Source organism: Lichenostomus cassidix, chromosome 2 (genome assembly GCF_008360975.1).
Source record: "Lichenostomus cassidix isolate B80296 chromosome 2, HeHo_3.0, whole genome shotgun sequence".
NCBI classification, from domain to species: Eukaryota; Metazoa; Chordata; class Aves; order Passeriformes; family Meliphagidae; genus Lichenostomus; species Lichenostomus cassidix.
Window position 1 is genome coordinate 143,647,323 of NC_139482.1, and position 21,312 is coordinate 143,668,634.

Genomic DNA, 21,312 nt, shown 5'->3' on the forward strand with positions numbered 1-21,312 from the left:
AACAGGAACTTCATGGAGTTCAACAAGACGTACAAAGTCCTGCACCTGAAGAGGTGCAGCCTCACACACAAATATGGGCTGGGGGACACCCATCTGGAAAGCAGCTCGGTAGGAAAGGACCTGAGGTCCTGCTGGACCCAGGGTTGAACTTGACTAAGGAATGTGCCTTTGCAGCAGAAAAGGCTCAGGTTGTCCTGCATTTGGCAAAGAACTGCGTGCAGATGGAGGGAAGCAGTCCTGTCCCTCTGCTCTACACTGGTGAGGTCACAGCTGCAGGGCTGTGTCCAGGTCTGGACTCCTCAGTTTAACACAGAGAGAGTTCAAAAAGGGGCACAGAGATGATGAAGGGACTAGAATGTCTCCCATGAGGGGAACAAGAGAGCTGGTACTCTTCACTAGAGGAGTCTCAGAGGGATCTCCTCACTGCCTGTGCACACCTGAGGGGAAGCTGCAGAGAGGACAGAGCCAGTCTCTGTCACCCCGTGACAGACGAGAGGCAACGGGCACAGACTGAGAGAGCTGCTGAACAGAGGGAGATCTCCCACAGCATTGCAGAACCATGACTATTCCCAACTCACTGTGTCCACATTCCTGCTTATTCCATTTGCCTAACTTTCAATATCAGCTGCAATTAGTACTACTCCAATCTATCCTGCTCTTTGAAATGACAGAAGTGCTTCTCTCACACTATTGAGCACAGCAGTGAAATGTATTTTGGAAGAGAATTGCTGCATCCCACTTCTCCCTGGGGTCAGCATCGCTTATGGTGCCACTTTTCTCCTTGGCTTTGCCTTTGAACACACATTTCTTCAGTGAAACATCAGTGTGCAGCAACTATAGTGCAAATAAACTTATTTAAAAACAATATTAATGTACTCTGGGCAGATATTGCTGCAGCATAGCAAAATATGGGATCATGCAATTGATTTGGATATTCATTCATTTTTTTAGAATTGTTTTTCAGTTCACTGGAGTTGCATACAAAGGACAGGAAATCCAGGCTGGAGGGGGCCTTGAGCAACCTCCTCTAGTGGGGTTGGAAGCAGATGATCTCTAAGGTCCCTTCCAACCCAAACTATTCTATATTTCCATGTTTGTATGAATCCTGGTGAGCTTGCACCTCAAAGTATAAGAGGTCTGGTCACTTCCTGGGTTGACCCTCTGCATTACAAGCATTGCTGAAGTAATGGAAGCTCTTGATTTAGGAGAAAATCTGCATGTGTTTAACACCAGAGAGTCCTTCTTGTCTGCACTATTTCAGGTTGATTTTAAATTATTTTTCATTTGTTCATTTTGATTACTATGTCTTAAATGTCAATAAAGCTAATAGAAACTATTTGAATTCACTAGCCTACCATGAAAATATGATTTATAAAATAAGATTTTTAAAAGCCTTTCAATGCTTTTATTGCAGTTACATCACTTGTATAAAATATATTTGTTTTTACACATTATTTTTACAATGCCTTGGAGAAAGAGACATTTCTAGGTTAACATCTGGTTAATAGCTTGTCTTATTTCAAATATTTGCAAATAACATGTTGCTTTCTGATTTTTACACTGAGAAATCAAAAACACAACTAAAACTGCCACCAGTCTTCCAACTTGCAGTAAAATTTCTCCATGCTCTAAACTGATGTACAGATGTTTTTAAGGCATTTTTGCTTTAATGCTGGAAGAACACAATAAAATATCAGTTAGAAGAGGTTTTAGGAGGAAATACTAAAACATACATGAAGATAAAATATTTTTTTTAATCCCTTAAAAATCATTACCTGAAAAGATTGCTATCTGATGAAACCAAATATTCTCTGGATATATAAAAATCTTTGTTATATCTTCAGAATAAGGTATGTAGCCATATGAAGTTAAAATGTACTTACTGTGGGAGTAAGCAACTCTTTTGACTCTTTCACAGACATAACTTGCATTTTTCACAAACCAGGAATAGTATTCAACACAGTACCTGAAGATGTAGTTAAAGATAGGAGATGTAGTTAAAGATAAGCGGCTTTTTAACTTTCAGAAGGAGAGGGACTGTGGACAAGGGCATGCAGTGAGACAAAGAGGAATAGCTTCAGACTGAAGGAGGGCAGGTTTAGACTGAAGAAATTTGGCACTGTGAGGGTCATGAGACAGTGGCACAGGTTGCCCAGAGAAGCTGTGGGTGCTCCATCCCTGGAAGTGTCCAAGGCCAGGTGGGATGGAGCTTTGAGCACCCCAGTCCAGTGGAAGGTGTCCCTGCCCATGGCGGCAGAGTTGGGACTAAATGGTCTTTACGTCTCTTCCAACTCAAACCAGTCTATGATTCTATGATAAGCACAACATATCATGCTGCTATAATGGAGTATGGAAATAAAAACCTAGATTCCCATCTCAATGATGTCATTAGATATTTGGGAAAATGCATCTTAGCTTTTTTCACTTAGCTGGTGTGGCTAGCACAGGTTTTTCCCATGAGAAATTTTCTTGTGTTTTATAAATAAAGATAAAGTTTGGATGTTGTTGGAACAGTGTCCCAGAACTTGGACAGTGCAGGCCTGGCCAATCAGGCCTGGGGGAAGGCTCTGACTGACCAGTCTGGGGACTTTTGAGAACTCTATATATGTGATGAAATCAAAACAATAAAGGTCATTCCTTCTTGCCACTGAGAACTGATGCATTCATTACTCTGCTAGCTGCTCAACAGCGACAAGCTGGAATACTAAAGCCAGATCAGGCACTGATCAGTTCACTGGGACACATTTGGGTCTCAGCCAGTAGCCACAAACCCTCAAAAATAATCATTGGTGATTGAAAATCGTCAGTTGGGGAAAAAAATCCTGAAGGAGTATTTTAAGCAGACAGAGAAAGAAAAGCTAGTGCCAGGTTTTACCTCATGGCTTCCTTTCTGGAGTATCTTCTCTGACCAACACAGAGGCACAGCTGAAAAAACCTACAAAGCTCCATCACACAGGGGTTGATCTTCTGCACTATGAGAGTGACAGGAGGTGAGGTCACTCGGGGCTCTCTGAGCATCGCCTGGGGGCACCCTGGGGAAAAAACACAATTCTCACTTGTCCCACTAAATTTCTTTCTATACCTTATCTGGGCTATGAACTTCAAAGCAATGTCTTCCCTACTCAAAAAAAATAAGGCTATCCCTGCAAATGCCATCCTGGGGCTCTGAAGAGGAAGGAAGGAAGGAAGGAAGGAAGGAAGGAAGGAAGGAAGGAAGGAAGGAAGGAAGGAAGGAAGGAAGGAAGGAAGGAAGGAAGGAAGGAAGGAAGGAAGGAAGGAAGGAAGGAAGGAAGGAAGGAAGGAAGGAAGGAAGGAAGGAAGGAAGGAAGGAAGGAAGGAAGGAAGGAAGGAAGGAAGGAAGGAAAAGAGAGAGAAAGAAAAAGAGAGCAAGAGAGAAAGAGAGAAAGAAAGAGAGAAAGAAAGAGAGAAAGAAAGAGAGAAAGAGAGAAAGAAAGAGAGAAAGAAAGAGAGAAAGAGAGAAAGAAAGAGAGAAAGAGAGAAAGAGAGAAAGAGAGAAAGAAAGAGAGAAAGAGAGAAAGAGAGAAAGAAAGAAAGAAAGAAAGAAAGAAAGAAAGAAAGAAAGAAAGAAAGAAAGAAAGAAAGAAAGAAAGAAAGAAAGAAAGAAAGAAAGAAAAAGAGAAAGAAAGGGGTGAGCAAAGTGAGGGCAGCTGTAGTGTGATTGTCCCCTATTTTTTCCATTTGTGTAACTAGCAGCAGCCTTTGGCTGTGTGTGGATAAACTGCCTTACCTGCTGAGTATAATCCCCTTAGACAGTGTAATTGCATTTCCAGGTTCACATGTCTCACACACTTTATAGCTCTGGGCAATGCTATGTTATGTGATAGCAGAGGTTATGAAGGTTAAATTTGGACTAATGAAGTTCTGTTGAAATAAGCTTGAGTCATCTAGCGCTGACAAGAAGTTTAATATAAAATGGCATTCTTGGGCAGGAAGAAAATCAAGTCTCTGCCAGCCTGGAAGAGATTGCTATGAAATTATTTCTTTTCTGGCAGCTCTTGCCCAAGGTAGCAGGAGGATGTGAGGAATAAGGGACAGACACTGGCAGCCCCTAAACTCAGGGGCTCCTCTGAAAACCAGTTGTGTGTCAAAGGCACTACACAAATATCAGGTGTAATTAGTCAGGGATGGGCAAGAGGGATCCCCATTTCTCTTAACCTCAGCAACTTCACATAAATGTCATTAGGCTTTGTCCACTTAATAGCACTTGACACACCTTGATATTTTCCTACATGGTGTCAGTTAAAAATTAATGATTCCTTGCTTAAGTAAACACATTTCATGTTAATAACCAAATATCAGAGCATGGGGCAATGAGGTTTTAATACAAGTTGCCTCTGAAAAGTAATGTTAAATTTAATGAGAAATAATAAATTAGATGAATAATTAAAACTTGCTGAAGGCCACCCTCCTACGAGTTGCAGCCTCTGCTGAAGTGAGTACTCCTATCCTGCCAGCCAGGTGTTAAATGCTTTACTCAAGCTTTGTATTTTACCAGCAGAAATTCAGTTTTATCTAGCTGCAAATTGAATGAAGGTAATTTCAATTGGGAGTCATCTATGTGGGAAGCGAAGTCAAACAAAAAAGCTGAAAGCTAAAGAAATTGATTTGGTTTTCATTTCTGACAATCACTTAAATTTAAATTAACACTGAATTTGAATAATACTATATTTGTTTAATGATGAAATTAATTTTCAATTAATTTTCTATTTAATTTTTTGATTGCATAGCATATTCACATCAAATGATTGAAATTTAAATTTTCACCCATTCATACTAATGTTTTATATCTCTTCTGTTATCAATTTCTACTGTGAAATGTATTTTTTGTATTCAGTACATAAGTTCATACTGACAACTGAAATTAGAAATTTTTTTCAGAACTTTTGTCCTAAGAATCTTCTTTCCTAAGAAATTGAGTTAGTCAGGAGACCAGAAAAAGCAGGAACCACAACTCCTGTGCAGAACTTTTCTCTTCTCTGTTTCAAATTGCCAAATTATTTTCAGGGGCAGTGAAGTGACCAACTCTTGCAGTAAACAGAAAATTCTTTTATTAACTCAATATCATATCCCTGTGACACTGAGATTAAATTTTGCTGCCAGTTAAAAGCATTGTTATAGTTAGTGTGCATGATTCAGACTTAAAATATCCCTCCCTGCATGCTCTGACATGCACATTTACATGTTTTATTAGTTGGCACCCTACTGTTGTGATTTAAGAAATTAATTATTGGAATAATGTCTCAGCCCTCAGAACAATGTGGATGCCCTTCCTCACATTATGATCCCACTGTTGGATTTATTTACCCAAATGCACAATCGTTAGTATCAGGCAGGGATTCAATCAGAATCTGCCACTGTGGTTTCTCACGGAGAGGCACTTGGTGACTCCAATTCTCCCATCTCATTGAAATCCATGTTTCCCAGCCTTTTCAAAATGGGCTGCTCCCCATCCTAGGTTCTCCAGGATCTAGTGCTGCACACCAGAGGAAGACTGGTGTTTGGAGCTCTTCAAACAGAAGTAAAATGAGAGAAAAATAAATCTGATTTCAGAATTAAATAGCATTATAGGAGTTAAAAAGATGACCATGAAAACCAAAGTTATTTGGCTTCCACTCTCTCCATGCTTTGAAAAGTCTAACTATCAGCAGCAGTCTTTTCTTTGTCACATTTATAAGGAATCCACATCAAACCCCCAGAATATTCTTTGACAATACCAGAATGGTAAAGTTTATTTTCCACACTTCCTACTACTCCATCACAAACAATGTAATCAGCATCTCTTTTTGCTCTCCTCACCTACAGTCCTTCAGAATTTGCAGGATTTATTTGCTCATTCATGCTATCAAATTTCCTTGGTTTATTTCCTAGATGTTAAATCAGACCTTTAAAAATATTATTTGCCTAGCATTTTAGTCCCTTAGACTCCTCTGGTTTTATCTGTAATATCAAGCCCAAAGGATATTGAAGAACCCTATTTAGCCTGATATATTATCTTTGCACTACCCAGCATCTATGCTTCTCTAAGACAGTCACCATACAGAAACACAAGCAGCTGAAAACTGAGCTTTCGTGAAAATCTAGTTGATGATGATCCTTCTTTAGCTAAGGAAGTAGTTTGCAGTATTGTAAATCCAGAACAATTCCAGAGGTTTCATGTAACGTGAGCTTGTTTCATCATTTTATTTATACCACTGAGGAGATTTAAATAATGACATTTTCTTTTGCAATGATTCTTAGGGATGAATTCTCCATTAACCAATCAATGCTAAAATTGACACACAGAGTACTTATGTTAATTCTATCACCACACTATGATCATTGTTTTGAATGTGCAATTGTGTACGATTAATAAAGAAAAATATGAAACAGTCTCTTGGACATTTTGAGTGGTTTAAATACACAATCTCAAGAAAATTATCCATGGATGTTATTTCTGCATGGGAAAGTTTCTATTTTGCATTATTTTCAAACATACTGCTGTTTTTGCTGCATGAGGACTGTTTACTTACTGGTAGCTGAGTAAAGTTTCAGTGTCACACCAGGTCTGTAGGAAGGTGGCATAGACAGTACTAAGGAAGGCAGATCTGAGGGGAGGGAAAAGAATATAACTTGCTTTGACACCTTAAAACAAAAAGGAAGGTTGATTGAAGGAGCAATAAAAAAGAATAAAAAACTAACCCTGAACTCACAGTTCAGCGATGAGCACTTACATAGACAGTGATGAGTGATGTATAAATATGATATCAGTCATCTATTTCTACATATTACTTTCTATTTCATAAATGTGCCAGCTGACACATTTTGTTTCTGTCTCAGATCAATCTTACCTGGCTCTGTTTGCATCAGTTTGCTGTCTTCTTGTGGAGACACTGTCTGCATCCAAAACATGGACATGTCAGCTGTGGCAACAGAGACACACACTTCCTGTCATTCATATTTATTATTTATCTGTCTACTGAGAAGAATTGCTATATATGAGACAGCTCAATGGCCAGAGTCCCTCACCCAGTACTGCCTGTGGCATATAAAAATGCCAGGATGAAATAGGAAGGACAAAAGCTGTACTTGACTGGAGTGAAAGAGAAAAGCCTGTGGACTAGGGAAGGGAAGGATTTCAAGAAGGTATGTTTAGGGGAGACCAAGAGGAGTAGCTCTATATTGCTTTTCCACAGGTCTGCTCACCAAATTTGGAGCAAAATGTGAGGTAGGACCCAATGGCAGAAATGTCTGTGAGAAGCAAGACCGAGTTTCCCCTAAAGGGTAAGATGGAGCCTATAGCTGATTTTAACATTTCTGCAATAAAGTAATCAGCTCAGTGGTTACCCAGAGAGGGTCTCCCTGAAGGGGCCTCCAACCTCCATCTCAGAGACATTGGCCAAACCCAGAGCAGTGGGGTAGGGCAGATTCCAGGGCTCCTTTCTGTACTCACTGGGGCTGGACTGTGGGGCTGGTGATGGGGCTGAGCTTCCCCCAGGGCTCACAGGGGCTCCAGCCGTGCCTTGGCCTCTGGGAGCATCCAAGTGGGGTGATGGAAACCACGATCCTTTGGCTCCAACTGTCCTTGGCCAAGGTGGGACCTTCGTGGGGAGGATTTCCCCTCCTTTCTGGGCGAGAGGTATCCTGGTAGCTGGAGGAGCAAGAGGCACAGAGAGAAGGCACAGCACACTGGGGGTGCTGGTGCCCCACAGCAGCACCGAATGCAACACACTGGGGGACAAGAATATCTAAAATACACCCAGAAAATCCCATCTCCTCCTTGAGGGCTACTGTGGCACTTGAGTGGCCACTTCTCCACTTCATTTTAAATATGGAAACACAGAGAGTGCCAATAATGTTTGAAATTTTAACTGAGAACATTTCAATGTGTGAGTTTTCATAAGCAAATAAAGAAACTGAAATGTTCCTGAAGGTTTTTGGCTTTTTCTTCACATAATTTATGTTATATTTCCCAAACTGCTTCACTACGGAGGAAAGAGAGAAATCTGTCTGTTTGAAGGTGAGCAGGTAGCTACTGGAGGGAAGATACTGCAGTTTGAGAATTGACACTCGTGGCTGGAAGAGATAACAAAGGTTGGCATGTGGATAAGGAAATTAAAAAAAGTTTATAAAAGACAGCAGACTGACTACGGGAATTGCAGACATTTTGTATGAGAGAGATGCAGCTGCAATGACAAGGAGGAATGAAGTCAAGGTCAGAATTTCTATTGATTCCTACTGTGAGTGAGCAGATACAAAGCCTTGCCTTTTGGCTTCCAAAATGGGGCAGAGCAGCACTTTTCTATCTTGTAGCCCTCTGGTGAAATTAAATGTACTAGCATTTATGAAGTGCTCAAGTACAACTGAATATCATATAAAGAAAACAGACAGAGAAGAATACAGAAGAAAAAAAACAAACCATAGAAAATAAGAGGAAATAGTTTAAATAATCTTATTTTTTGGTTTAAAACCAACAACCAGCTTTTCTCTTCTTCTCTGCCTCTTTAGAAAACCTATTTTTCTGATAAAATGGCTTTTCACAATAGTTTTTCTATCCTCTTCAATGCATTACTGACCTCATCTTCTGCTATTTCAGAGAAAGTTTTATGCAAGCTTTTATTTGTGGTTCACATCACAGTTAACTGTGCAGCAAACATACATGATCACTTGTCAAGACATTAATCAGGGGGAACACAAATTTAGGTCTGACAATATGTGCTCACATTTAAATGTCCACACATGTTCTGCTGAAGAATCCAGTGTCTTGTTTGGGTCTTCCTGTAATTTCACGAAACTTGAGAAAATCGAATCTAGGTCTTTGAGGTTTGAGAAGACAGGGTTAGAGCACTCACTAAAAAAGGAAGGAAATCAGGTTCTCCTATCATAGAAATAGCTGTTTTTTTAATTAAATGAGGTTTTAGCCAGTGTAATATGTTTTTTTAATTTTTAAAAGGAGAGAAACATCACACAGCTTTCAGCACATGCAGCTTGCCACTGATTTCAGTCTGCCTGCTTTAATCAATCATTGAAAATGAGAGACAGTGATGGGCAGCAGTGAGAGGTGAATATCTGAAGTGCAGCTCAGCCTGGCAAAGCAATTTTGGGCACAGGAACCACACAGGACACAGACTGAATGTATTCAACTCCTCTCTGAAGGTAACTCATGTAAAGGTAGAAGGTAATTTGTGCTGAGAGCTGTGGAAGGCACCCAGCTAGATTGAGAGCACTAGGGACCCTCCCAGCCCAGTGCTGAACTCTGTAAAAGCTCTCATCCCAGCAGGTTTAGTTGGTCCCTCCCCTAGAAGACCTAGTAACAAATGATTTTAAAGTTTGTAAAATGTGCTTACATTTATGATATAATTATTGTGTTAAGCTTTCAATAATATAAAATATTTTTCTAATGATAATAAATATCTACTAATATGCAAATATATAACCAACAAAACCAATAATAATAATAATAATAATAATAATAATAATAATAATAATATTTAAAATATTTTTTCTCTATGAAGGTGGATTACTCATTGCAAGTGCTACCTGGACATGATTTTCATTATTGTTGCTGTTTCCTTTTATTCCCCAGGAGGTACTTACCCAGGTCAGATGATGTGTTACTGGAAAATGTGTAATTAATAACAGGAGACTTTTCTAGTATTTCCAAAAAATCAGACAGATTTTTACCTGCAAATAGAAATGCTTACAAATATCAAGAAAAGCTTGTTTCTTGTGTAAATCACCACGGAGGAAAACCGAGGCAATATTTTTGGGTGGAATGATTTCAACTTTTACCTGTCTGTCCTGCCATCACACAGATGTAGATACAATCAGAGTCATTGCTCTGACGCACTGAAAGGCAAAAAAACATAAAAGAGCTCATTGTTACCAATTTTCCTTCTTTGGCATTATCTTAAACAGTTAGAAATACAAAAAAAAAAAAAAGGAATGTCTCTATGCCAGCTGATCAAATATTCACCTTCTGATTTTTGACAAAAATCTCAAACCACCATCAAATCCAAATATTAATATTTTCAGGGGAAAATTTTCTATCTAATTAAAATTCTAAATTACAATTATTTTTATATGGAAAAAGTTCCTCAGATAACATAGCCCATAATTATTCTTTGGGAATCAGAATTGCCCAAAATACTAGTATTTAATAATAATTCTCAAACCCACAATTTTTTAGTAATTATTAATAAAACATTCAAACAACATAACCACACACAGAAATATGCATGTCTCTATGTTAGATGCATACACATTATGTACGGATTGTCTTCCACATGTTGCAAGAAAAATGCTGTTGAGTAAGAGCAATTGACTTTTAGCCACAATTTTATGCTTGTTTTCATGCCAGGAGTAAATGAGACAAATAAGACAATGATAAATGTTCAAAGCAAATGCAAACCTGAGAGAATAGAAGTGGATTTGAAAATTTCTGTGAGATAACTGGTGGAGTTTCCAATTATATCAACAAGTAGAGCTGTAAAATCTAGACAATAAATAGAGAAAGTTTATTATTGAAAATACTTATCCTATAATCTATGTCAAGGCAAGAATAATATAGTGATATAATAAGTGATAATATTTTGAATATATGCTTATACATGACAAAGTTTAAAATATTTTAAAGTTCAAAAAGATTTTGCTGGGGAGGAGTGGACTGAAGAAGCCATGAGAATACTCTGCAGAAATACATGTCAAAGATGATATCCAACATTACATCAGTTTGCCTAAAAGAAAACTTAAATGGAATTCATCTCTTCAAAAGAACATTTTAAAGTAATCATCTACTTAGTCTGCCTAAATGTAGGTGGACATTTAAAGCCTGAAGACTCTGCCTGCTGTAATTGCTTGTCTGCTGTTCAGGACCTTCCAGGAGGCATCAGATTGTGTCCTCTGGGGTCTGCTTCAGATGTGCTGAGGATGCTACTGTCAGCCCCAAAAATGGCTGGTGGTGTTGTGGTGCTTTCCAGCAGTAACAGGTCAGTGTTCTCACTTAAGGAGTGATGGATGTGAGCACTGTGATGAGCCCTGCATTTTTACTGCTTTGGAGGAAACTCCAATCACCAAGATATTCTGGAATTGCAACAGAAAGATTAAAGTTTCTCTGTTGTTCTCCAGGGCAGGCTGGGTCATTATCCATAAGGGCTTGTGAGATGTGTGGGTCCAGAGAAAGCCATGAAAGCCACTGTGGCTTCTGTGGGGTCACCATGTGCAGCAGAGAGGGTTTGGAGTCTGCTCTGGAGCTGCTGAGCTACTCTTGATGCCTTACATTAACCAGTCACAGAATCCAAGCACTCAGATGCAACCTGGAATGTTAAATACTGTGAGATCAGGGGTGGGGATGAGGATTACAGGTGAAGGGCTTGCCCAGCACTATTTTGTAGCCCATTCAACAGTTGTTTGAAGATGTTAGTCCTTGCTTTTTACATCTCTTGGGCTCACTGAAGTTGCTGGAGTCCACTGATGAAGAGAAGCCCTCATTCATCTGCTGTGGGTTATCTCAGGAGAGAAAAAGTGGCCAAGATTATATATCACACATTTCTGGTCATCTCTCCTGTGCTGCAAATTTGTATTCCAAGCAGGAAAAGGAGGCCTTTTGCTAGTCCAGCCACACTGACCACTTGACTGATGGGTCCATCCCAGCCTGGCTGGGTGCAGCCACCCGAGACTGAGGTCACAGAGTCAGAGCAGCCTCTCACTGTGAGTTATGGCTGCTGACCTCAGTGAGGTGGTGCTACCCATCAGGATGGAGCCTGCAGAATTCAGGCTACAGCCTTCAGCTCCAAAGGAAATAATTCAGCACATGCAATTGCCAGGCTCTTTTGTGTACCCACCTGTCAAGTCGTTTGTCATGTTGTTCAAACAGTAGCAGTAGTGCATAGGGAACTTGCCAGGGTCAATATTTTTTGCATTAGAGACTAGAGAGCGAGACAGAGGAAAAAATCAGTGTTGTGTTGCACAGGCTGTGGGACAGAAACAGCTCCTGAGCTGAGCAGAGAGTTGACACTCACTGTTATAAATGGTGACTGACACTTTGTGGAAGGCAAAGGAGCTGTAAGAGGTGACACTCAGCAGAGAGAAGAATTTCTTGGTACCTGCAGAAACACAGGCCAATGTTATTTGTGCTTGGAACAAATTGTGAGAACAGCATGTTTTGACTCTGCTCATTTAGTGTCTAAAGGATTCCTGAGGTGCTGGTATGATACAGCTGCCTGACACTCAGTCTGTTGTCATTACCACAAAAAGAAAGATAATTTGTATTGCTTCTTCCTTTTTAATTTGCTTTTCTTTTAATTGAAATGTACACTGGATTATAAAGTGCTGTCTAAAGGCATCCCATAGGTAATTACATTGTGTCTATATGTAAACCCAAACTAATTTCTAAGTTCTTTGGGGCAGACAGCCATCTGCATTATAAATGCATGAAGGTGCTCCTAGAAGCAATTTTGGAGGCAGACAGCACAAGTTTACAGCTTCTTCTGCTAACAGTTAGTGCTTTTCCCCCTGCACTGCCCAGCTGTGTCCCATCACCTCTGAGAGCAGTGCTCAGCATCCCATTCACCAGCTCAGTCAGGTTAATAGCAGCCAGGTCCAGGGACTTTGCAGGCAGCTCTGAAAAAAAAAAAAAAAGGGGTGCATGAGGGCACAAGGAAAGAGCTGGCTGTTCATCCCCTGCTTATATGGGCTGGAAATCAGCCAGAATGGCAAGACCAAAATGAGCAGATTATGTACCAGAGCACAACAACAACAACAAAAAATAAGCTGATGAGAAAATAAAATTCCAGGACCACAGAGAGAAGTCTAGAAAATAGCAAGATATAGCAACAGGGGAATGGAGGGCCAAAATTCAGGTCTGCCAGCTGTGCCCTTGAGCAGCTGCAGCACCCAGCCAGCCCTGGTGTGCTGGTGCCTCTCCTGCTGGGCAATGGGTGTTTGCTACCAACAGAGCTGCAGATCTCTCCTTGCAGGTCACAAGCAGCAGAGAAAGTGCCAAGGAAATGTTCCCCCTTCCCCAAACCTACATGAAAATACAGATTTTTTTTTTTCAATCACACTGATGGTTATGCTGCTTGCTACAACAGACTAATTTTGCTGTTGCCAAATCACACTTTTTATTTTCACATGTTTTATTTCTGTTGATGTTGCTTATTTGTTTTTCCCAAGTCAAAATTTTCAAAGATATCTTTTTGCTTCCCTCCCACAAAGTCACACCGAAGCAGAGCAGTACAGTGTCTGTATGAGGGAGGAAGGTGTGTGTGCATGACAGAGGAAGAACAGAGCAGGACAGAAAAAGAAGCACAGAAAGCTGAGATGAGAACAAAATTGAATCTGGAGAGAAATGCAATTTTCCAATGACATCAGTATTATTTATAACCAATTTGAAGCCAGTCTGCTCCCCAGGGCTGAAAGCAGTGCTTGTCCACAGCATAGAAGAGAGGAAAGGAAAAACAAACGGGAATGAAGAGCTGGGAAGGAGAGAAAGGAAAAACAGAAGATTAGATTTTTGGGGGGGACAGTTGTTAACCTGGCCAGGGACTGGGTTGGGTGGGGTGGCTCTGCAGGCTCTGCAGGCTCTGCAGGAGCAGAGCCCATCTGCTGCCACCTCCATGCCCAACACAGCATTTCCCACTCCCAGTAACACCCCCTCCCCATCAGGGGCTCCTGATGTGCTGCCTCTTACCTGCAGTAGCCAGCACTGCCACTTGCTTCTCTTTCTTATTTTCTCTTCTTATGCATGAAGCTGAAAAGTGAAGAAAGGCACTGAGAAAGAGTTTTCCCTGTTGAGGTTGCCGCTCAATGATCAAAAGAAAAATATAGTTGTACATTTTTGTAGAGATCGTCACTAGGCTTTGCACACAACATTTGCTGCAAGTAAAAAAAAGGCCAAATCTAAACAAATCTTCCCTTCTCTGTGCATGTTTGTTTTTCAGAGCAGTCATGCAATTGAGGACTGTCCTCAAGAGCTGGGTTGTAGGAGGAATGGGCAGGAGCTGGGCTCAGGAGATGGAACTGGCTCTCTGTGATTGACTCAGTGACCAACTGAGGTGTAGAAAAGTGATTTAGAGATTGTAGGACAAGTTGAAGACAGGTGTTTGATTTAGGTTTCCTGTCCCACCAGAGGAGAGCTGAGTGCCTCCAAAGAGTAATCCTGAGAGGTCTCCAGAGGAGTCAGTGCTAGAAAATGCTAATCTCCTGTGTTCTTGTGAAGCTTCAGCTTCTCAGCCCATCCAAGTTCTCCTTTATATATATGTTTATAATGGAGAAATACCCAGTAGACAATGTATAACCCAGGGCTTATAAATCGTGGTGCCTCAGTGTTAATCAGCTGTATTAACAACTCTCAATTAGGTAGAGCTAAATTTGGATTGAAAATCTATGTGGTAAGAGCTCTTGTAACTCTTCTCTCTCTTCCTTATAAACCTTTCTGATTCCAGATTCTTGGCATGGGATCCAGGAATGGACATCCCCTGGTCTGCTCTGCTGAATGGCACCAGCCCTGGAGCTCCAGCCCATCAGTCTTGCTGCACAGGGTGAAAGAATTAAGCCTGCCACAGATGTGGGAATGGGGCTGTGGGAGCAACAGGGAAAGAGGCAGCAGGGTTATTCCCTGGGGAGCACCAAACCTTGTCCTTACCTGTACTGAAAACCAGAAAGAGACACAGAAATCCCAGGCTCATCTTCACTGCCACATGCCAGCAGAACCCCTGCATTATGGATGCTGACTTCCAGCAGGTTTGGCTGGTCTAGGAGAGAGAAATACTCTTTCGGTGGTGTTAAAGTTTGTAGCATTGAGAGATTTTGTCCAGCACTTGTCCCAGAATTATTTGACTACAGGAGAAATATTAGATCTCTGTGACGCAGAGAAAGATTGATGATGGAAATGGCAAAGAAACAGAAATCCCACAATCAGAAGTTCCTCTGTGCTTGTGGGAGTCATGAGTTTAGCATGTAACTCTTGATTTTTGAGTCCTCCATAAGTGGCTTCTCTGGCAACTTGGTAAGGTTGTCAACACAGTCCTCTTCTTCTGCCTAAAAGGCCCCTGGCACATCAAGTGCCTAAAGCCTTTCTGTTAAAGCAAGATAAAATTTGCTTAAGTTTAATTTCAAACCATAAATGTCAACTGAGGTTCCTTTCCACAGAAATGTTGCTTGTGCAATCATTCCTGATCTTGTATTTCTGTAGTTACTATCACCAGGTTGTGCCCTGTGCTGCCTTGCCTACCTGCTTGGGAAGGATTAACAGTGTTATGCCTTTCAGACCATGAGCTGCTTTCTAGGTTTCAAAGATTAAATTAGAGGGGGTTAATGGAGGGTGGGGGGTGGGGGAAATAGGTTTATTTTCATGCTTCCCCTGTATTTTGTAATATCAGAACATGCCAAATAACTCTGTAGTTGTCCGAATTTAATGGGTGATATGAAAATTAGCAAAAAAAAAAAAAGGTCCAAAAGTTTTTAATATCCTTTTGGAGTAGCTAATCTTGCAAGTATGAAGCAAGTTATTACCATGAAGATAATATCGTTTGACTAGCAAACTATTTTTGTCATATTTTAAATACTTTTCATATTGAAGTCACTAGAGAATTAACACATTCAGAAAAAGCCTTATTTGTATTTCGTGTCTCTCAAGAGACCCTTCCTTGGGATGATGAAACTAAGTGTATATAATATATAAATACTAAGTATTTCTGTGTTTGAAATGTCTGTTTGCTGGTCTGAAGAGTCAAAAATGTGGAAGTGCCAGCTCTGCTAATTCAAGCAGAGCTCTGAGAGATTTCAAGCAACTCATCCTACCTATCTATTCCATCTGCCAATCCTTTTCACTCAGCCCCAAGCCTGGACTTGTCCATGTTTTTGGCACAGCATGTGCAGGAGAACAGAACTGAGGCAAAGTGTTCGCCAAATATCATTCCCAGACTTCATACTCCATCACCTTTCTATGGACAAATTATGCATGGACAGATTCCAGTATCCCATGGACAAGTCTAGCACCAAAAATCCTAAAGCTGGCTTTTCTAGCAATAATATTTGAGATCTGGCAAACTGCAAGGCTGCAGACCATGAACAGATTGCTGTCATGAAAATCACAGGGCCTGACTCCCTGGCAAGGCTATCCCTGCTTCCAATCTCTGTTAGGGAGCTTCCTGGGGGTTGTAACAGGTTTTTATCATGGATCTGTGGGCTCTGTAATTAGGGGAGATCAGTGTGTTACCCCAAGCCCTCTCACAAGCTGATGTGATGGAAGCGGTGGAGGCGTATTCTGCATGGAGATAGGTATAAAACTAATCCCCTTCTTTAGATTCTGCTCTTTTTTTTGTTGTCTTTCATTTGGTTCAATGAAATAGAGAGGAGTTAGTGAGAGATACTCCTCAGTGGAACTGAGAATGAGGACCTGGTGCTGTGCAAAGGTGCAGGGAGGTTGCTGCTGGGGAGAGCAGGCTTTGGGAGGTGGAGAGTGGGGTGCTCATGTGAAGCAAGGTTTGTAACTACATGTGTTTGGGAGCAGGTGGTCTGTGGTAGCAGCTGCACCTAGAAAATCAAGTATCCTATTCAAGGGGAGCTATTGGGTTGTGTCTTTCTTTGAGGTGAGAAGTGGGGTGATTTTCTGCTTTTTTATTAGAACATTATGAATTTTGATTGTACTATGAGAAGTGTCACCTTAGCTCTGCAAAATTTGCACTAGGATGAGTTGTGCTTGGTGCTGATGGTTCAGTGTTCATAAGCCACAGACTCTCTGAGCACATTCCCCATGCCCTTCCATGCACACAGGAGTGACCAAGCTGCACAGCCAGCGCTGTCCCTGTGCACACCAACCCCAGGGACACCAGCAGGGGACATGAACAGCAGGAGTGCTGCCACTGAGCTGTCCCTGAGGTGCAAGGCTGCTCAGCTGGAGGGTCTGTGCAGCCCTGACTGGTGACAGGCCACACATCTCTGCTCTTCTCAAGGATTTTGCTGCATGGAAAGTCAAAGACCCAGACCTAGGAGGTGGGAGAAGAGGGCGTGCCCTGCCTCATTTTCAGTCTGTCCCTACAAATCGATGGCCAGCATTAATCCACAGTGAGGAAACTTGATTTCCAGGACCTGACTTCAGGAATATGAGCTCTTCTGGGTCACCAGTGGATCCCACTTGGACTAACACTGAAATCCTTGGTAAGAGCATTTCACAGACTGATGTGCATTCACAGCTGTTTTACAAAGGTTTATAAGTAAAATGACAGATAGTAGATAATTTTCTATCAGAGAGGTAACAAATTACTGATTTATTTAAACTGGCCAGAGTTGTTCATGGTGGCAAGACAGGGAAAAATCATTTGACATAGAATTTGGTGTAGCAGGTAAGAGCAGGGTCTAGAGACACCACATTCCTAAAAGACAGAGAAGAGGCAAGAGGATTGACACACGAAGAGACAATCTATTTTAGGAGAAAGAGAAAAGCTGTAAAAGCACAAACAAAATGGAGCAAGATACAAAGTTGTTCTTGGAAGCATTCCCAGCACTCTGGGTGATGCTTTCTCCAGCACCTGAATTGTCAGTTCCCTGCTGTCCTCCCTGCTGAGCTGCTCCGCTACGCTAATCACCACAATTTTCTGCACACACAATGCTGATTTCCAGCAGGAATTCAGAGAAGTTATTAACCTGGCCATATCACACTACAGACTGAACCAAGCAAAACATCTAATGATAAAGACAACAGACAAACATAACCTCTAAATAGGGATCATAGTAAGACAAATCTTGTTCTACTTCCAGCAAAGAAATATTGAATATAGTTGGTATAGAATGGTGGAAAATCCTCCAGTTGTGGCAATGCTTGTTTTGCCAGAATACCAGATTTAACACTGGTGTGTTCCCTGACCAGCACAAGATGCTTAAAAAGAAATTGCAGATAAATCTTAGGGACATCACTCCACAATGGACTACCCTTGCTCCTCACTTGGTAGAGATTTTGATTTAAATTTGAAGCATTAGCTTCAAATGCTCCCCAAAATCTTTTTTCAGCATTAATTCCCTGCAATTTACGTTATCCAACTAAATTTCAAAACCATGTGTGACAAATACTTCTAGAACTCCTGCCTGAAATATCTCATCTCTCAGCAATGTGAATATTAGTAATATTAACTCTTGCAACACACGTCACATTTGCGTTACTCTGGTTATTTGATATACAATTTTTATTTATCAGGGACAAGTCTTTGTAATTGTATCTCTCTTGAAGTGACACTACTGCGATGACTGAAATACATGTCCAGATTGCAAATAAGAAACCCTCATTGTCCTCCAGGTCAAAATCACCATTTCCATTTCAGACTACACTGAAATTCAAAGGCACTGAAGGCACAGGTGCCTCACAGCCCCGAGCAGGCAGACAAATCCCATAAACTGACTCAAAGAATTTTTTCCTTCCAAACATTTATCTGATTAAGGCTGAGGGTCAAGGCTTTGGTTACAAATTCTCCTTCACCTCGACAGGATATGATAATCCTCCTCTGGTATTTTAAGCTGAGTGATATTAGTAGAATCCATTTTATTTAGAACTGTTGATCCAGAGTTCCCTGAACTGCTGAATTGGAGATTTTAATCCATCTCAGATTACCTTTATACACGCCTGAAGTCTTCTTATTAAATCCCTCTCTGTTACTGCGGGTTAACAGCAATCTTAAACCAATGTGTTTATTAGCTATGCTTCAGTAGAACTCATTTGAACATAGCAGGTAACCATGAAATTTGAATTGTTTTCATGTTTCCTGTACAAATGTAGTGCACTCCAGTATCAAGCAGTTTCCTCATATCTTGACGCTTAACAGAGCGGAACAGAAATTAGGAGAACAAAGAAATAAAAGAAGAAAGTTTTTGAGTATGAATTTCCTTACCTTCATTCAGTTCCAACATCTAAGGTCATTTCTCATTTTAAGCACACCATCATCCACCAAGTCTAAAGAAATATTTCAAGTTAATGTGAAAATATGCCCGTGTTACAACTGCACGCTTCATTACATTGATACAATTACTTTTCAAGTTCAGATTTATTTGTGTGAGAATGCAATAAAATGCAATAAATATACATTTAATAAAAATACATTTAATTTGCTACATTTCCACTGAGCACTAATAGCACAGCTGAAATGGTTTCTTCGAAATACATGCGAAACCACCAAGATCTGGAATAGTTAATATCAACTTACCTGATTTCCCTTGACAAAGATTATTATCTTCAGAGCCTATATAAAACTGGAGGTTATAGCCAGGTCTTAATGAACACTTTGTGAAAAACTTTGACTAGACAGGCTTGATAATCTTTCCTTAAAATCCTGTGAAAATTGTTATCCTAATCCCTGAAGGACTAACTAGAGGTAACACAATCATAAGCGCACAAAGTGCCTGTTGAATCCCGCATGGAAAGGCTCTGTGGCAGCTCAAGTGGGGATTGGAAGCTCCTTTTGGCAGTAGAATTGAATCGTGGAGGATTTTTTTCCCTTTTAAAGGAACAGCTCAGCTTACTGCAATTAGACCAATGCCACCTTTGATGGTGAGAAGTAGGCAAGGGTGAGCCCCTTTGGTAATAAATCTTTAGCAATCCTTCAGTTCAAATAAGCGACCTTGTCAAGAGGGCAGAGATGAAACCTGAAGTGTATCTTGAGTGTGGAACCTCAAAAGGAATAAAATGATAGTTGAAACAGAAAAATTGCCTGGAATCACAGTCAAGTGGTGAGGAAGGGAGAGAGGCCTGGTCAGAGCAATGACAGCACAATTTCAGTGATGCTGAGTGATGTTTAGTAGTATCCAAGAGATACTGTTGGAAACAGTGGATGAAATTCTGCTCCCATTTACTCCAGTGGGCTGGAAATGATTCCTCTGCAATCAGTGAGTTTAGATGCAGTACAGTTAAAAGCCAGTTGTATACATTCAGTAATTTTATTACAATTCACTGAAAATTTCAACTTGTGAAATCATGCAAACCTTGCAACAATTAATAAAGGAAAGCTAAGTGGATTCATATTCAGTTTATGAAACAAAAACTGCTTCAGTGACCATGTTATGTATGTGGTTGGGCTATGTCTCTGTCAGCCCATCAATCCTGCCTTCACCAAGAACCTCAGAAGCTGGAAAGCAACTGCAGCCACATTTAACAGAGCTGCAGCTGGTAAATGAGATGCCCACATGTCTGTGCACATGCATGCACAATCATTGTTTTGTGAAACTTTTGTTTTCTTTCACTCTGCCTTTCACAAAAAACATTTTGCAGTTGGATGTAGCTGCTTCTAATATTTACTTCTATATGGAAGTTACTGGTGTGAAAAAAGGAAAATTTTCGTGACTCATGACTGAATGCTGCAGCCTGAGGTATATGGAAACACCTTTCCTTTGACAAGACTTACTTTCACTGACTTAATTACCAGTTGCTCAATATCACATCAAGACGGCTGGGATGAAAGTCCTCTCTGTAACAGCTGACAAAACCAGGTATAGCCAGGAAAATGTGTGTGCTGGGATCCCTTCCAGCCGTTTGATGTTTGCCTGTGAGGATAATTAGACTTTCAGCAGGTTTTGCCTCATGCTGTGTTTTACCCTGGGACTCTGTAATTTTAACTTTCCTCAGCTGCCGAGCAATGCTCAGGTGACCTGGGAGGATGCTTTTGTTCAGCCCCAACTTTGACTCTTGGGGACAATGCTGTGTTCTCACTCAGAGCATCCCAATGAGCAAGTAGCTTTCTCAGGAGTATAGTCTTTACCTGCCTCCTTTTTCCAGCATCCCTTTGTGTAGCTGCACAGTGTCCATAATCAGCATCCCAAAATCCAGAACAGGAAAGAAGACACTTTTAGTGTCTCTTAGTAACACTTAAATCTTTATAATTGGTAAATCTTTATAATCCATATAAATTACCTACTAAATGCTTTCATTTGCTGAAGGTTGCACAGGGCAAGGTCCTGCTAATGCAATTTAAATGAACACACATTTCAAGGAAATGCCTGTGATTTATCTGTGAGAGAGAGGACAGTGTGGTGTGACATTCTGGTCAGGAGGCACAAAATGAAGTCTGCTTTTTGGAGCTCTGTCTCTCTGTGGGCTGAGAGCACAGTGTGAAAGCAATGCACTACTTCTTCCTTCTGGCTTTTTCTCAGACCTTTAAATGTGATTGAAAGCACACATTTCTCTATAGCAATTCCAACATGTGTTTCCATGAAAGCATCTTTAAGTGGTTGTTTATTAAACTTTGTTTAGAAAAGTATCAATTGTATAAGCTCCATTTGTTCTGAAAAAGCCTGATTGCAGTTCAACACCTCTCTTACTCCTCTACCATTACA

At 40.7% G+C, this 21,312-nt stretch overlaps 1 protein-coding gene across 1 annotated transcript; it reads right to left on the reverse strand.

Moving 5' to 3' along the window:
- Nucleotides 1–1,435: 1,435 nt before the first annotated feature.
- HHLA1 (HHLA1 neighbor of OC90) lies at nucleotides 1,436–18,884 on the reverse strand. The gene is made up of 16 exons (XM_085049855.1): nucleotides 18,879–18,884; nucleotides 14,642–14,750; nucleotides 13,688–13,747; nucleotides 12,538–12,618; nucleotides 12,018–12,101; nucleotides 11,841–11,924; nucleotides 10,409–10,492; nucleotides 9,790–9,846; nucleotides 9,595–9,681; nucleotides 8,721–8,813; nucleotides 7,451–7,648; nucleotides 6,849–6,920; nucleotides 6,531–6,605; nucleotides 2,876–3,032; nucleotides 1,884–1,966; nucleotides 1,436–1,672 (listed from the first exon to the last, which is right to left on the reverse strand). The coding sequence occupies exons 1-16, from the start codon at nucleotides 18,882–18,884 to the stop codon at nucleotides 1,629–1,631; spliced, it is 1,374 nt and encodes a 457-aa protein (XP_084905981.1). The 3' UTR covers nucleotides 1,436–1,628.
- Nucleotides 18,885–21,312: the final 2,428 nt, after the last annotated feature.

Bases quoted from the DNA above. Each gene is read 5' to 3' on its own strand.
- HHLA1 (XM_085049855.1), bottom strand. The intron at 12,102-12,537 runs GTGATGGGACAC...GTGTTTCTGCAG, and splicing joins GCTGAGCACTGCTCTCAGAG to GTACCAAGAAATTCTTCTCT. The intron at 11,925-12,017 runs GTGAGTGTCAAC...CTCGCTCTCTAG, and splicing joins GTCAGTCACCATTTATAACA to TCTCTAATGCAAAAAATATT.